This window comes from Dermacentor andersoni, chromosome 11 (assembly GCF_023375885.2).
Source record: "Dermacentor andersoni chromosome 11, qqDerAnde1_hic_scaffold, whole genome shotgun sequence".
Taxonomy (NCBI): domain Eukaryota; kingdom Metazoa; phylum Arthropoda; class Arachnida; order Ixodida; family Ixodidae; genus Dermacentor; species Dermacentor andersoni.
Window position 1 is genome coordinate 79,313,830 of NC_092824.1, and position 15,435 is coordinate 79,329,264.

At 48.9% G+C, this 15,435-nt stretch overlaps 1 protein-coding gene across 2 annotated transcripts in view; it reads left to right on the forward strand.

Moving 5' to 3' along the window:
* LOC126518063 (uncharacterized) overlaps nucleotides 1-15,435 on the forward strand; it is a 159,508-nt gene that overhangs the window by 94,286 nt on the left and 49,787 nt on the right. For both annotated transcript variants that reach the window (XM_072285564.1, XM_072285565.1), the window contains exon 2: nucleotides 5,997-6,198. In XM_072285564.1, coding sequence (XP_072141665.1) covers nucleotides 6,139-6,198 — 60 coding nt within the window. In that variant the 5' untranslated portion in view covers nucleotides 5,997-6,138. The remainder of the gene's footprint in view (nucleotides 1-5,996; nucleotides 6,199-15,435) is intronic.

Consider the following 15,435-nt stretch of genomic DNA (forward strand, 5'->3'; position numbering starts at 1 on the left):
CCTTAATGCTATCTCCAACAATTTTTGTTACATCGCTTTCTGCACAGTCCTTGACATCTCAAGTTTCTTTGTTAACCTCCAGGTTTATGTCCCATATTGCATAACCGGTAGAATGCAATGATTCTAAACTTTCTTCAAGGATATCGGTAACGTGGCGATCACGATTCGGTAATGCCTTCCATGTGCTGTTCAACCCGTGAAGTTTTTGTAAAAGTTTCCTGCTTTATATCAGTACCTGCTATTGATATTTCACCTGGATAAAGATACTCTTCCATAAATTTTGCGGACTTGATGTCACTCATGAATTTCTGTTATCTCGCGAAGTTAGTGAAGGTTACCTTCATCTTTTCCATATTTTTGCTGGCCCGCTTGCATGTAAAAGCACGAACACTCATTGGTTCTCACTGCCTTCATTAAGCTGCTGGACATTCAGTTCGTTACTACGAAAGTGACTTAATCCGTGCACTCTTATTATGCTAAATATGAAACAGTAGAAATATACTTATCTGCAGATTGTCGATGTCTCCTTCACTGTGTTGGTAGCGAGATCCATCGTCGGTACCACCTCCATGTCGCATCGTAGCTATATAGGCTGTCTTCCTTTTTTACACACTATGTAATGTTCGTGACGCTCGCAGTCACGCAGAGTGGATGAACTCGCAGAAGCAGCACCGGACAAGTTGTTTCTTCAGCACGGCGCCGTGAACAGTAGGTGCGCGTTGCGATATGTAAAATCGCCGAAGCTATTGGCAGTCTTACGGTGTGCCCGGAAAGATTGCTGACGGAGGAACAGAACTATCCAAGAAATAGTGGTCATTGTCGAGCCTGATCACTACGTCGCGCACTGCAAGCTCGTTGTACGAGTTTGTTTACACTGGGCCTCTTCGATGTTTAGCCGCCATGCTCGCGCGGTGAATGGATGTGATGACGCCACCACAGCGTTCCCTCGTGGTATAATGCGAAGCGTACTAAATTACAAATTAGTCTAATGCATATTCAGTGTACATGTTGTAAGCTTTAAAATGCTTCTATACCACGTTAAAGTAACTAATAATATTGTACTAAATGCACTTGTTTTATAACTTGCTTGTGCATGTAATGCACTGGGTGGAACGACAAACAAGTGAAAGAAGGCACGACCATGCACCGACGATATGATCACGTGAGCCCCAGTTTGTCGACCGCCCAGAAGGCAACGCCCAAGGAATGATAGCCAGCCAGAGTGAATCTAGATAAACCAATGAAACTGCAGGCTTGTCGAAAGATAAACTGTGTCTCGGTACCATTCGTGCTTTCATCTTGGGGTGTCGCTAGAGTTCGTGAAGATCCCGAGTTTCGCCAAACTCGGCGCATCCTGCATAGCACCCCTGCTCGCGAGTTCGTCGTTCTTTTATTCCACAGCTGACTCCGATGCCGCTGATCGAGTGAAAAAAATAATAAAGACAATGTTTATTAAGATAGAGTTAGTTCAGGCACTCGAACCCACGACCTTCTGTGGGAGTCGTACCCTGGAGCTTATGCGGAAGTCTAACCCACGATCTTTGGTGATAAGGGGAAATTAATTAAAACGCGGTTAATTAATATAGAATTCATTAAGGCACTCGAGCCCACGACCCTTGTGAGAGTCGAATCCATTCCCTTTGATATTAATTACGGTGATTCAATTGTGCGAAGGCACGGTTGGTTAAGGTAGTGTCTTTACTCCCTCACCAGAGCAGGAATTGGCCTCCCTGTTGCAGTATTCGGCCACTCCCTCCAAAATTATTCAGTAGATCAACCAACGGCCCTCACTCCCCAGCCGCTGTGAGCACCTTACCAAGGCGGCGGTCAGACCTGTAACGCAGCGAAGGGTGCTAAGGATCTCTAGACTCGGACAGGCTGCCAATGGAAACTGACCCTGGGACCATCTAACACCCGAACTTTTTCGAGTGAAGCTACTTTAGGAAGCCTCTTTGGGGAGCTATCAGACATTGTTTGGGATATCATCGGCCTTCGTGAGGTTAGAAAAAGTGGTGAGGTTTGAAGATCTGGTAATAGCCACGTCGTCTGCTATAGAGGACTTCCAGATAAGAAGCAGTACGGAGTACGATTCCTAATCTATCAGGATATAGCGGGCAACATTTACGAATTCGGCAGCATTAATGAGCGAGTACCAGTAGTCATAATAGAACCTAATGTCCTTCACCGAATGAAACAAGTTACACCGGCTAGTTATTTCCTTAGTAGTGTGTCTACTGTATACACGGTGCCCCATAATTCATGGCCGACATCTTGATCGATAATGTTGCCTTTACTATTTAAGCATATCTCCACATCGTTTCGTGAACCATCTTTTATATCTGCCATATTTCGCTGCATATGACTAACATACCGGGATTTCTTCGAATTCGTAGAGAGAAAACCAATCACAGCTGAATGCGCGCTCCCTTGCGCCTCTGGGTTATTTGCAGCACCACAAGGTGGCGCTCGCCTCCGTGCATCCGCGGCAGCGGCGGCGCCGGCCGTACACAGGAAAGAAAAACAAAGAGCCGAAACGCTCGCCTTCGCGCATAGCGTTCTCCGCAAGTGCTTCCCGGTAAAAGCTACGCTCACATAAGCTGCATTTGCTGGGAAGCTATAACTGTAGCACACGCAGCAGGTAGTGATGCCCGTGCACTTTCATATCTATAAAGGAACCCGCCTAGCAAGTGATTTAATTTGTGTTGTCATAGCGCTATGGGGAGGCCAGGCATAGTTAGGACTCCCGAAGAGCGGTGCGAAAACGTGTAGGGACAACAGCAACAGCAATGTCAACATGCACAACGGCGTTTTGCTCAGGCTCGGCAGGACTAATACCAAGGCTACATCACATTGGCCTATCGCATCAGCTGATACCGCAGCTTCGCTGGCTAGCGACCTTCATAGAATGGATTAGAGCCCATTTTTGTTGTGGTTTATTTATTTTTTTGAGAATGCTACGCCTTCCTTCTCCACCACCCGCAATGTCGTCATTGAGCGAGGCCGGGCACTCCTTCCGAGGTCGAAAAAGATTCCAAAAATTCATCACAAGGTTATTCGTTGCGCTCTCAAACGCGGCACTCATACCGACGTAACCCGCATTGGTCGTCCTGTCTCCTCTGCTTACAGTAATAGAATTGTGATGAAGAAAATCGAATACCAACAGCGGAGAATCATCAAACTCTGGCCTTGGTGCTCAGCGTGTGCTGAAACAAGGAGAAAAGCGGTGCCAAGGGATCTTAAGGTTTTCTACTTCAAGCTCCAGGGAAGACATGGACTGACAGAGGTGGAAATAAAGTGTAGATGGGGAAATATGGGCTGCTGTTGGCACGGGCCGCGAATGGGGAACACTTGGTGGCTGTTTTCACCGATGAGAAAACTTTCAGGTTAGAGGCCCGTAACGACATTCGGAACACCCGTGTGCTTATTCTGACCTCAGAGCTCGCGGATGCAGTCAGCTAAACAGTTGTAAGCAACTCGCATGCGGTGACTGTCGTGATTTGAGCCGAGTTGAACAACTGGCCGCATTCCTCTTGTCTTTGTGGCGAAAGGTGCAGTGATTGAGGCTCACAAACAGTTTATATACATTGTAGAGAGTCATTCGTGGGTCCTCATCACTGTCCCCCCTTTGGGTAGTAGCATTCTTTTTTTACATCGCAGCGGGACAGCGCCCCAGTACAAAAATCGAAGCGCAAGTCAACACCAAACTACTGGTGTCGATGCCCTCCCGCCCGACTTCTTTTCAGCTGGAAAGTGGCCGACAAGCAACCGTCAACTAAAACGAGTGAAGTGTGCGTGGGCTATTCTTAAAAAAGAAAAGGGACTGCGCCCTTCAGTATACCAGCATGGTTGCCCTGAAAGAATCGGTAGAGCCAGCATAGAAAAAAAAATATCTTGTGTACTTTTGCGGGTCGTGATGGAAGCGTACCCAGGGCGTTTAAAGGCCCTGATCAAGTCGAAGAGCGGAGGGATTGGATAAATTTTTCGTTGTTGCATTCCTAATTTACTTGGTTAATGAGCTACAAACAGTTTCCTAAGAATGTTCTTTAATTTGCTAGCAAAATTTAGCCATAAGCCTTCTGGCAGTATTTATGGCGCACCCTGTATGTACTTAGGCCGCGATAGCCCGTAGAATGCTCTCGTTTGAAAGCAAGCCAGCCAGCACTAATGAAAGGCTCGGCGCTTTCAGCTCGTGCCGCTTTGTCGCCTTCTTTCCGTGTGCCAGTATGCGTTCTGAAGTGCCGAGTTGGACTAAGCTGTCTACGTGACTAGCCCACTTTCCTCTGTGCCCTCCTCGTGGCACGCTATGCAGAAATTGTGCGGCATGGTACAGACATCATTAGTTGATTAAGTTGACTTGAGATGTTGACTTGAGAAGTTGACTTGAGATTAGTTGACATCAAGTTGATCATTAGTTAACAGTTGTTCGCCGGAGTACAAATGCCATCGTCGTTTACATACGTAACGTGAGAAAGCCATAGATACGAACGATTTCATAGCACGTACTCGCTGATGACGTCGCAGTCTGTTTTTCTCTCATTTACCATAGTCCACTGCCTATGTGGAAGCGGACAATTATCATGCTCTAAGCTTGCGTAGGCCCTGGGTAGATAATGGTGTTGCTGGCGTACGATCATTTTCAACGTGGTCTTCATCGCGCTGCTTCCGTCCCCGACATGCATGCTCACCAGCCATCCATACTCTGTTTACAGAGGCTTTGTTTCCACCTGATACCGCATTACGGAACATGAAGCTAACAATGCTGTGTAACCATGTAGCCGCAAAATTCTTGTCATAACATTGATTCCCACAGTGCTTGGGATCTGCACAATATTTTTTTTCTTTCGGTACAAATTGATAGAATTAAAGCATAAGGATGAGGTAATGGATATAACTTCTATGGGTGAGCAAGTCTGAGCTAATCAAACGCAACGCGCTGCTCAGGTTGACGCGCTAGAGGCGAGATGTTTCTTTTCTCACCGAGTACTCTAAAGAGCGCTGTCGTAGCTGTGCGATGGCGCGTAGTCACGTGGTTTACCTTTACATTTCGCGTGTTCTCTTTAACACGCAGTTTACGGGATAAAATACCAGCCAGTCCTGATACTGGACATACGTTGAGTGAACGTGTGCTAATGGCCGCCTACGAATGATGGGGTTTGTGTATTCAGCTGGTAAATATTTTCTGTCTGGCAGTTAGCTGAATGAATTCCGGCATTAATTTGAAACGCCAAAGGTGTAGTATTGCTGATGTAAACTCCATACCAGATGAGCCTGAAGTTGACGCGGAAACGGGCACAAATGTGGTCACTGTATAAACAAGCAGGCGTGTACATATTCAAGAAGCTTCTGTCTCGACTCCCTCTACCGTTGTATGGTGGTTAATAACTGGTAAAGGAACTATTCAGAACATTCTTATACCTGCCTCAGGACCGGCTGGTGAACTACCTGTGGTAGACGGGAATCCATCAAACCTTGGTGCTCTCAGCTGCCTCAGTTGTTTTAACTAGGGACAACGCTACTTAGCCTTGTTTAAGGACTTTTTAACTATTCTTTCATGTTCAGGTTAAACTTCTGCATTTACCATCGTTGACGCGAGCAGTTAAGCTGCCTTCTTTTTACGGTTCCTTTCGACAACTGCTTTCTGAAAGGCATGTGCCAGTTTATACTGAATCGGGTTGTCACAAAGAATGTTAAAGTCTTTGTCAGCATCTTTGCATGGTAAAATCACTCATTTATATCTGTCGTGTATATTATTTCGCTCGCGGTAGGGGTAAGTCCTGCTATTTTATCTGCAGGTAAAATGATCTTTATTCTTTAATGTAGCTATGCTAAATATCTAATAATCACTGTACCTGACATTGTCATTTCTGCGCGAATTTGGTTTTTCAGTGACTGCTTTTCCCTTTACTAATGCAAGTTACAACTATTTAGACCCCCTACCATTCATTGGATATGCGTCTAAGTACTTTTGTTTGTTTTTCTTTCCTTCATCTAAAAAGGAAGATTAAATTTGAAGCGCAAGACGACGAATACTCACCGGGCGTCCGAGCTGTGCGTGGTGGCAAGGGAACATCTGGTGGCAGCGAGCCGCCTCCACCACCTCCACCACTTCCACCACCTCCAACATCGCCACCACCAAAAATGTCCGCTCCTTCCGGCTCTTCAGCTGCGCACAGAGGGAGAATGGGAACTGAACGAACGGTATGGAACCCTATTTTTGAACCCTATCTTTGTCGAGTCAGCGTTAAGTGTAACGCTACGATCTGTATTAAAGAAAAAGATAATCGAAGACGTTTCAATTTTCGCTTCGTCTAAGGCAGATGGGAAAAGTAGCAGCAAAGTGGACGGTTGGGTGAGTTGTGTAATGCTGGTATTTGAAAGAGCGCACGCGGTATTAAAGGAAGGAAGGAAAAAGTGGAAAAGGAAAGGAAGGGAGATTAACCAGTTTAGCTTAACCGGTTTGCTACCCTACACATGGAAGCGGAATGGGAGGATGAAAGATTGGGAGAAGAGACAGAGGGAGCCCATAACACGGCACACACATCGTTAGTTAGTGTGTCACTCTCACTCGGTAAGTGACATCACTGTCACAGCCGCTTGTCCAAGTCCGTCTCCTTCATAAACCGAAGAAGTCCCTTCGTCGCCTTCAGCTGTGATGTCTTCTGTCGGCGATATGCGAAAATAGTTGCAACTGACAATGTCTATTGTCAAGGTGCGCTAGAACGGACGCCAGGGACTGTCTTTGAATATTATATTCAGGACAGTCGCACAGAATGTGTTCCAGCGTCAGAATGTGCGGCAGAATTTGCGCAAGTGTGATGCCAAGTGTGTGACGCGGTATTAAAGACACGGGAAAAAGTATAAGGGAGGATTGCTTGTCCTGGTAAGTCACGGGACAAGTACACGGGTAAATTGCTTGTCCTCAGAAGACGCGGGACAGGTGCACGGGACAATTTCTTGTGCTCGAAAGACGCGACCAGTAAACACGGGACAATCACTTATCCTCGAAAGACACAGGACACGTACATGGTATAATCGCTTACCCTGTATACGCTTTCTTTTTCCACATCTTTCGGCCTATATGTGCTGTTTCAAATATGATTGCAGACGATACACGTATTTACGTTATTTTGTGGCCATCATGTCCTTCGTTCATTAAAAGGGAGCCTCAGCTCTTAGCCAGCGCCAAATATTTTTTTGCTCAGACACAAGAAAAAGCTCATAAATTGTTTAAGTAGATGAGCACTAGATCGATTTTAATCAATTTTGATGCAATTTAGAGAGAGAGATAAATTATGGCCACTATTGATGCTCGCAATTCTGCACCAGAAACAGGTATTGCGTTTATGTACACTGCACCTGTTATCTGTAGCCCAAAGAAAATAACTGAATATACGGCTTACATGAGATTGTTACAATGTTCCCGAGGGTTTTTGAAAAGTCCTAATCACGAATTGTGGGCACATTTCAGAACCGTTCATGAGATATTAAATTTGTGGCTTCTAACTGTAATATTCGGCAGAATTTGCGCAAGTGTGATGCCAGTTCTTTTCTCTCCAAGTTGGAATTGTAAACATCAAAATTGAGTTGTCTTAAATTTAGAAATTTTCAGTAATTTTTCCTAAACAAGCGACAGCCTAAACAAGAATTTTGAAGGCGATTCATCCTCCAGCTGAAGTTCATGAAAGACTGCCTTCCTGAGGGAGTTCCAGGTGAAATAGGGGCGGAGTCACTGCTCACGGCACTCTATCACGCCACCTCTAGGCTGAGGAAAGTCAGAGCAGTTTCGGACAGTTTATATATATTTTTTGCTGCGGTATCTTAGGGATGGGCCCTAAGTTGGACGTATGACGATGTGTCAACTATTTTAAATTATTTCCGGAGATCTGCATAAGGAAACAGGGACTGCAATATGATGCACTCCGTTGTAGGGGAAGAGCCGCTGTTGAGTTATGGCTTCAATATCGGGTTTCTGTGCTAGAGGTCCGGTGTTGAAATCAGGCCGTCGGGCAATTTGATTAATTAATTTATTTGAAGCTGGCAGTTTCGCACGAAGGGCGAAGCATTGATAGAAAGAACGCGCAGTTCTACCCGAAAGGCGAATAATCGATTGCGATAACGAATTAGTAGGCAGTTATATGAAGTAAGGATAGTAGCTTTATCGACCGTGTAAGCTTGGAAACATTCACTTAATAACTGATCTAACAAGCATGGCCTTACCACGCACAAGCAAACATGAACAGATCGCACTCGATGGGCGCGGACACTCGCTCTGAAAACGCTGGTGTGAACAGAAGTGGTAGCTGTAGCGAGTGAACTTACCTTCTTGATGTCTATCACTCCAACGCAAGAGCTAGCGCTCTCAAAGGTATGAGCCGCCTGCAGATCCCTTTCAAGATATTCGGTGCACGCGGCCATGCATAGTACGAACATCTCTGCGGAATCGAACTCCCCCCCCCCCCCGCGCCTACCGCGCTGCCACCCTACCTTCCTCCATATCGCGCGCGAGATTGAACCGCGATCGCCATTTGCTTCCGGAGCACAACGCCGCCCCCCCCCCTCCCGGCCTAGCATTCACCGACGGCCTTCCGCGCGACGGAAGACGGCGCTTTGTCTTTCCGCTTTCTTCCTTCGTGCCCGCCAGATTGAACCGCGATCGCCATTTGCTTCCGGAGCACAACGCCGCCCCCCCCCTCCCGGCCTAGCATTCACCGACGGCCTTCCGCGCGACGGAAGACGGCGCTTTGTCTTTCCGCTTTCTTCCTTCGTGCCCGCCAGATTGAGCCGCCATCGCCATTTGCTTCCGGAGCACAACGCCGCCCCCCCCCTCCCGGCCTAGCATTCACCGACGGCCTTCCGCGCGACGGAAGACTGCGCTTTGTCTTTCCGCTTTCTTCCTTCGTGCCCGCCAGATTGAACCGCGATCGCCATTTGCTTCCGGAGCACAACGCCGCCCCCCCCCCCTCCCGGCCTAGCATTCACCGACGGCCTTCCGCGCGACGGAAGACGGCGCTTTGTCTTTCCGCTTTCTTCCTTCGTGCCCGCCAGATTGAGCCGCCATCGCCATTTGCTTCCGGAGCACAACGCCTCCCCCCCCCCTCCCGGCCTAGCATTCACCGACGGCCTTCCGCGCGACGGAAGACTGCGCTTTGTCTTTCCGCTTTCTTCCTTCGTGCCCGCCAGATTGAGCCGCCATCGCCATTTGCTTCCGGAGCACAACGCCGCCCCCCCCCCTCCCGGCCTAGCTTTCACCGACGGTCTTCCGCGCGACGGAAGACGGCGCTTTGTCTTTCCGCTTTCTTCCTTCGTGCCCGCCAGATTGAACCGCGATCGCCATTTGCTTCCGGAGCACAACGCCGCCCCCCCCCCCTTCCGGCCTAGCATTCACCGACGGCCTTCCGCGCGACGGAAGACGGCGCTTTGTCTTTCCGCTTTCTTCCTTCGTGCCCGCCAGATTGAACCGCGATCGCCATTTGCTTCCGGAGCACAACGCCGCCCCCCCCCCCTCCCGGCCTAGCATTCACCGACGGCCTTCCGCGCGACGGAAGACGGCGCTTTGTCTTTCCGCTTTCTTCCTTCGTGCCCGCCAGATTGAGCCGCCACCGCCATTTGCTTCCGGAGCACAACGCCGCCCCCCCCCCTCCCGGCCTAGCATTCACCGACGGCCTTCCGCGCGACGGAAGACTGCGCTTTGTCTTTCCGCTTTCTTCCTTCGTGCCCGCCAGATTGAACCGCGATCGCCATTTGCTTCCGGAGCACAACGCCGCCCCCCCCTCCCGGCCTAGCATTCACCGACGGCCTTCCGCGCGACGGAAGACGGCGCTTTGTCTTTCCGCTTTCTTCCTTCGTGCCCGCCAGATTGAACCGCGATCGCCATTTGCTTCCGGAGCACAACGCCGCCCCCCCCCCCTCCCGGCCTAGCATTCACCGACGGCCTTCCGCGCGACGGAAGACGGCGCTTTGTCTTTCCGCTTTCTTCCTTCGTGCCCGCCAGATTGAACCGCGATCGCCATTTGCTTCCGGAGCACAACGCCGCCCCCCCCCCTCCCGGCCTAGCATTCACCGACGGCCTTCCGCGCGACGGAAGACGGCGCTTTGTCTTTCCGCTTTCTTCCTTCGTGCCCGCCAGATTGAGCCGCCATCGCCATTTGCTTCCGGAGCACAACGCCGCCCCCCCCCCCTCCCGGCCTAGCATTCACCGACGGCCTTCCGCGCGACGGAAGACTGCGCTTTGTCTCTCCGCTTACTTCCTTCGCGCCCTCCAGATTGAGCCGCCATCGTCATTTGCTTCCGGAGCACAACGCCGCCCCCCTCCCTGCCTCCCATCCCCCGGCGGCCTTACGCGCGACGGAAGACAGCGCGTTGTCTCTCCGCTTTCTTCCTTGGCGCCCGCCAGATTGAGCTGTGGTACTCGGCTTCCCTCGCGTGCTTTCACTCGCACACACAGCATACGACGCGCGGCGACGGTGTTATCGCCCTTGGACTGCACAGGGAAAACATCGCGGCGACATCGACGGTGACGGCGAAAATGCGCCAGCAGTGTCCGTGTAATTGCTTCGCAATAATGACAAAGTTGAGCGCTATGCTTGGACAGCCCAGACGGTTTTCATTTCATACGCTGGTGCGCCATCTCGGCCCGGCGCGGCACATCGTTCAGCTGCTGCTGGATAGGAGTAACAGCGCCGTGCCAGCTACGAAACGAAACGGCTCACAGAACGTTGGCATGTTAATTAGCTACGCCAATGGTGTCGGAGGCGTCGCACATAAATGTTGCTCTAGGTGAGAGTGACGGCCGGGGGAAAATTTTGTTGAGAGAACAAGTCTCACATTCTTCGGTATACGTGCTACGCCTTGATTTAGATAATATATATATTTCGTTGAGAATGTCACTGAAGCAGCCGTTCACATATATATTCCTTTCAATGGAAATCTTTCGAGGCATTCGCGATCAGCCGCGATTCTGAAGGACATTCCACTGCGATTGCGTGTACGAATTTGCTTTTCACTTACCATCCGCTGTTCCCAGCAACAGGTAGCCGAATAAGACGGCAACAAGGACGAAGCAGCATAGACCGATGACACCGAAGATGATCGCCGTTGGTTGGGAATTCTCGCTGCAAGTTTGGATGGTATTTTTCGCATTCACAATCAGCAGTGCGCGAAAAACAACTACACTAAGACGCTTCAGGTGATAAACATAACCGTGGTCGAAAGGGCGATCGCATAGCGATACCTCGTGCACACTGTAGGATGAAGGCCACTCACAATTACTCTTTCTTATACCTGCGTCTTGTGTCAATCGACGCTGTCTTGTGACTTCAGACTTATCACACCCTGCAATTCTCTGCTATCCACCGCAGCGCTTCCCTTCGTTACGGTTTCAGGAAAAAATTGCGCCAGCATTGAAAGTATTGAAATTATTCTCGCAGTGCAGTTGTTTCTCAGCATAGGAGATAATGTTTAGTACCTGCTGGGGCCAGTATATGCTCTCAAGTGCATTCAAAATGTTTTCACGGGATGGTTTTAAAGGAAATTTTGATGTTCGAGCAATGTGTGGTAAGATTAGGACTTATGTACAAACAAGGCTTTATGTTTACTTTACAATGGGCATTATGTCAGACTATGAGTAGTACGACAGCGTTCGAAACACTGCATGCTTGTTTTCGTGCTCTGCAGCTCCATCCATAGAAAAACTAAACGTTTGGACTCAACGAGTGCTTAGCTATATATATTGACTTACGTGTCAGAAGCTGGAAAGAACAATTGTGAAAACTGTGACTAATTAAGTCAATTTTGAATTCTCATTACAGACAGTAGTGCAATCACAAAGTAATGATTATATAAGTTTTGTTTAATATTGCAGGAAATGTACTGAATTCATGTATACTGGATGCGTACTTAGTGAGTATTTAAGCGCAAATATTATTTGGAGAGAACTCAATTACATAACGCGATCACAAGGACGGGTACTGCAATGTTACTCCTAACTGACGTATTGCGAATATTCTTTACAGTAAATAATGTTACAATGCTGAATGCATTAGGAGAACAAGGCTGCACCATGAGAACGCTCATGATTCATCCTGGAGCCGTTATTCGCGACGTTGCTTGGAATACTGAACGCGCAAAGTTGCGCGATTCAATTTAAAACACTAATTGTTAAGCGCTGCTATTCTCTAAGTAAGTTTCATCTGGCCTGCTCCTTGTTCCCACTTTGCGACCGTTGAGCACCTGAACTGTGCTTCAGAAAACTGAGCTCTTTCGCTCTCACCCTGAAATCACGCACTACTTTATGTAATTTAGAGAAAGAAAAAAATAACACTTCATAGTCCCAAAGAAACTAAGGCCCTTGTCCGGGCCTCCTGGTAGGCTAACGCCTCCAGTCTTAGCACGTTCTTCACGTGCTGCATCAGAAGTGGCCTCCATAGTTTTCAAACTTTCATGTGGGAATGGTCCACTGCTGCCAGCTGCAGGGACGGTGGTAGGGTGGTAGTTTAGAAATTTTTGTATTTTAAAGCTTTGGTATAAACATACAAGGTATGTTCATTAGATGGATAGCCCTGCAACGTTTGCTAGTGAAGTAGCCTAGGTCTCTGGTAATATAATGCACATATTGCTAAATGAGTAATGCGTGTGTATGCTTTTCTTTTGATATATTAGAGAATCAGTCAGTACTTAACCTTGTGCTTTGTGTAAAACCTCTTCCTCAGGATTAGTACCTTAAAGCAGGTGTGCCGACTTTTGCATGCGAGCATGTGTGTGTGTGTGTGTGTGTGTGTGTGTGTGTGTGTGTGTCTGTCTGTCTGTCTGTGTGTGTGTGTCACCGAACTCTTGAGGCAAGCACGTAGCATCCCTTTTGAAAGAACGACTGCGGGGACGTGTGTAGACGCGAGTTGTTAGAGGTTGTGGCGCCTTCGCTGTGCCGCATTCGCTCGACGAGTTCCGGACAGCGCCATGCCAGCTCGCGTCACGGATTATGCAGGGATGGACGGAGCTCCGTACCTCGCCACGGGCAGATTGCCCCTGCTTGTCGGAGTCAGTGGGTTTGTTGGTTTCCAAGTGTCACTTAAGAAAACACAGGCACCATCGCTGGTGCATGTAGCTGCTATGTGTATGGAATCGAACTCATGGGCATTCTACAAAGCTGTACGGCTCGGCTTTCGCTGGCATCGGGGGTTTGGGTTCCCAGGAAACGAAGATGAAATCCCAAGAATCTGGAGGTACGATGCGCTCTCGGTCATATCGAACCACAGGGGCTGATGCGGATCTCTGGTGTCAGTCGTGCATCTCCTTATATGAGCTTGGGGATCTACATGACTGAGCGTTGCGGTTACTCCTGATGATGTGATAGAGACGGCTCACCGATTCTGCTGCCGCTGACGTTGAAGATTTCGTATCAAGATTCAAGTTGCGCCGCCACGGCATTGAGCAATTTCTGAACCGTCCTGCAATATGTTTTTCTACAGCCATAAGCTTTGTAATAAGAAAGTGATGTGCCTTATGGCAGTGCTCCAGTAAATGTACGAGCCAACCAGATGTGCTCGTTCATAATATTGCGGCGGAAGTGCAGGCGTCATCTGGTGCTTTATCGTGGTGCGCCATCATGGAGGTGATCCAACGCATCCTGATTTAGCCGTTCGCCGGCGAGCTGGTGATGGCACAGATTGCAGGGACCTAGACATACTGTATTGATCCTAGTACTTGTTTGTCTTTAAAAGGTGAGCGCGGTTCCCCGGCTAATAAATGGCAAAAATTATCGCTCAGTGCAAGATGCGCTTTCTTGAATCCGAAGCCTGTCAAATGTTATCGCTGGTTCTGACCGTTGTCTGTCGTCCCCAAATCCTGTGTTATGAGATTCTGTGAGCGAGAGGAATTGTTTAGTAAGTTTTGAAAGGCACGCGTCCATTAACGAATAAACTTAAACCTTCGACGAGTCATGTCCACAGGCGAATGCGCTTCACTCCCAGATCAGATTTCATCGATTTTCCAGAGGGCTCGCCGCTATCATTGTAGCGAGTGTTACTTCTTTTTCTGGGCTCAGGTTCGCCCATTAGTTTGGTGACGTTCGTAGTGCCACTCTGGTTCTTCACCATCACTATAACGTGACATCTGGTAGAGGCGCTTCTTCGTTCTGTAACGGACCCCCCTGCAAGCCCAGGTCGTGAAGACATCGTTCACATCACCAAGGAGCGGCGAGCTAGCCAAAGGCTACAACAATTGCCGCTGAAGTTCGGAGTGCTACCTGATACTAGGAAGCTCATGGCCAAGTAAACAGGTGCAATGATCGCCCCGCCGTCGTCTGCACTAGTCATGCAATAGCGACCAAGGGAATCATTGACTTTCCGCTGATCATCGACAGAAAACTCAGAAATTTGACTCGAAAGTTAGGAAAGGGCCGCGACGTTCAACAACTGGAACTGCGATGACACGTGACGGCATGCCTATTTCTTTTCGGAAGACGCTACTCGGACATTATTCGAAAACTGTGAGTCATGCGTAACGACATGAGACGGGGCGACAACGACGCATGGGATAAAACTCCCGGAGATGCAGAAAAATCAGTAGATTGCGTTTTCGAAGCGAGCGGTGTGGTGCTAAATTAAGCCTCCTGCTTAGGCCATCCAGACTGGAAGCGTCGGCGGAAGTGGGTTCTAGCGAGGAGCCGCACACCCTTCGCGTTCATGCTGTCATTCGATCTTCTTCGAACTTCGTGCTCATGTCTGCCTTTGCGTCAGCATCACTGAGGGTGCTTTGGATCTTGTCGTCAAACTTTTGGGGCTCGCGTTTGCTTCTACTTAACGGGGTTCAGGTACTGGTGGAGCGCAGTCAACGGGGCAGCTATATGATTGGGGTGGTGATAAAATTTATTGAAAGGGGGAAGGGTAAAGGAGGACGTGGCTGAGGGATTCGGGAGCGTATAGCAAAGGCCAGGCCTTGCCAATGGCGGTCGAGACAAAGCCGCGTTTGGTACGGACTTTCTCCGTCGCCGAAGGCCCAGGGCAAGATGGCCGGGAGCGTTTCGGCTCTAGTAAAGGGCATGAAAGAGGACGGCGATCAGACCCGGACGTCTGACCCTTCCCGAGTTGGGGCAGCTACTACATAAACTAGCGCCCTTAGTTAGTGGTCGTGCACCGGGCGCCATCGTTTTCCTGATTTCCAATAAACCTTACAAGAACGGACCAGTTGGTTTATCATTTACTCGCAGAGGCAGAGCGGTTGGCCTAAGCTATAGCTTTCTCTGACCTAGTACTCTACAGTGGAGGGAAAGGACGGAGAGGAAAAGGGTTGACGAATGATGAAGACGACGATATGAGGAGAAGGTGCACATATACAAACAAGTTCGCAACGTTGTGGTACCTCCAAACCCGTGCGTCTAGCCCAGTGGCTTCTAGAAAGCCTATACCGGCACTCGTTGTCGAGGACCAGTTGGTGATGCAC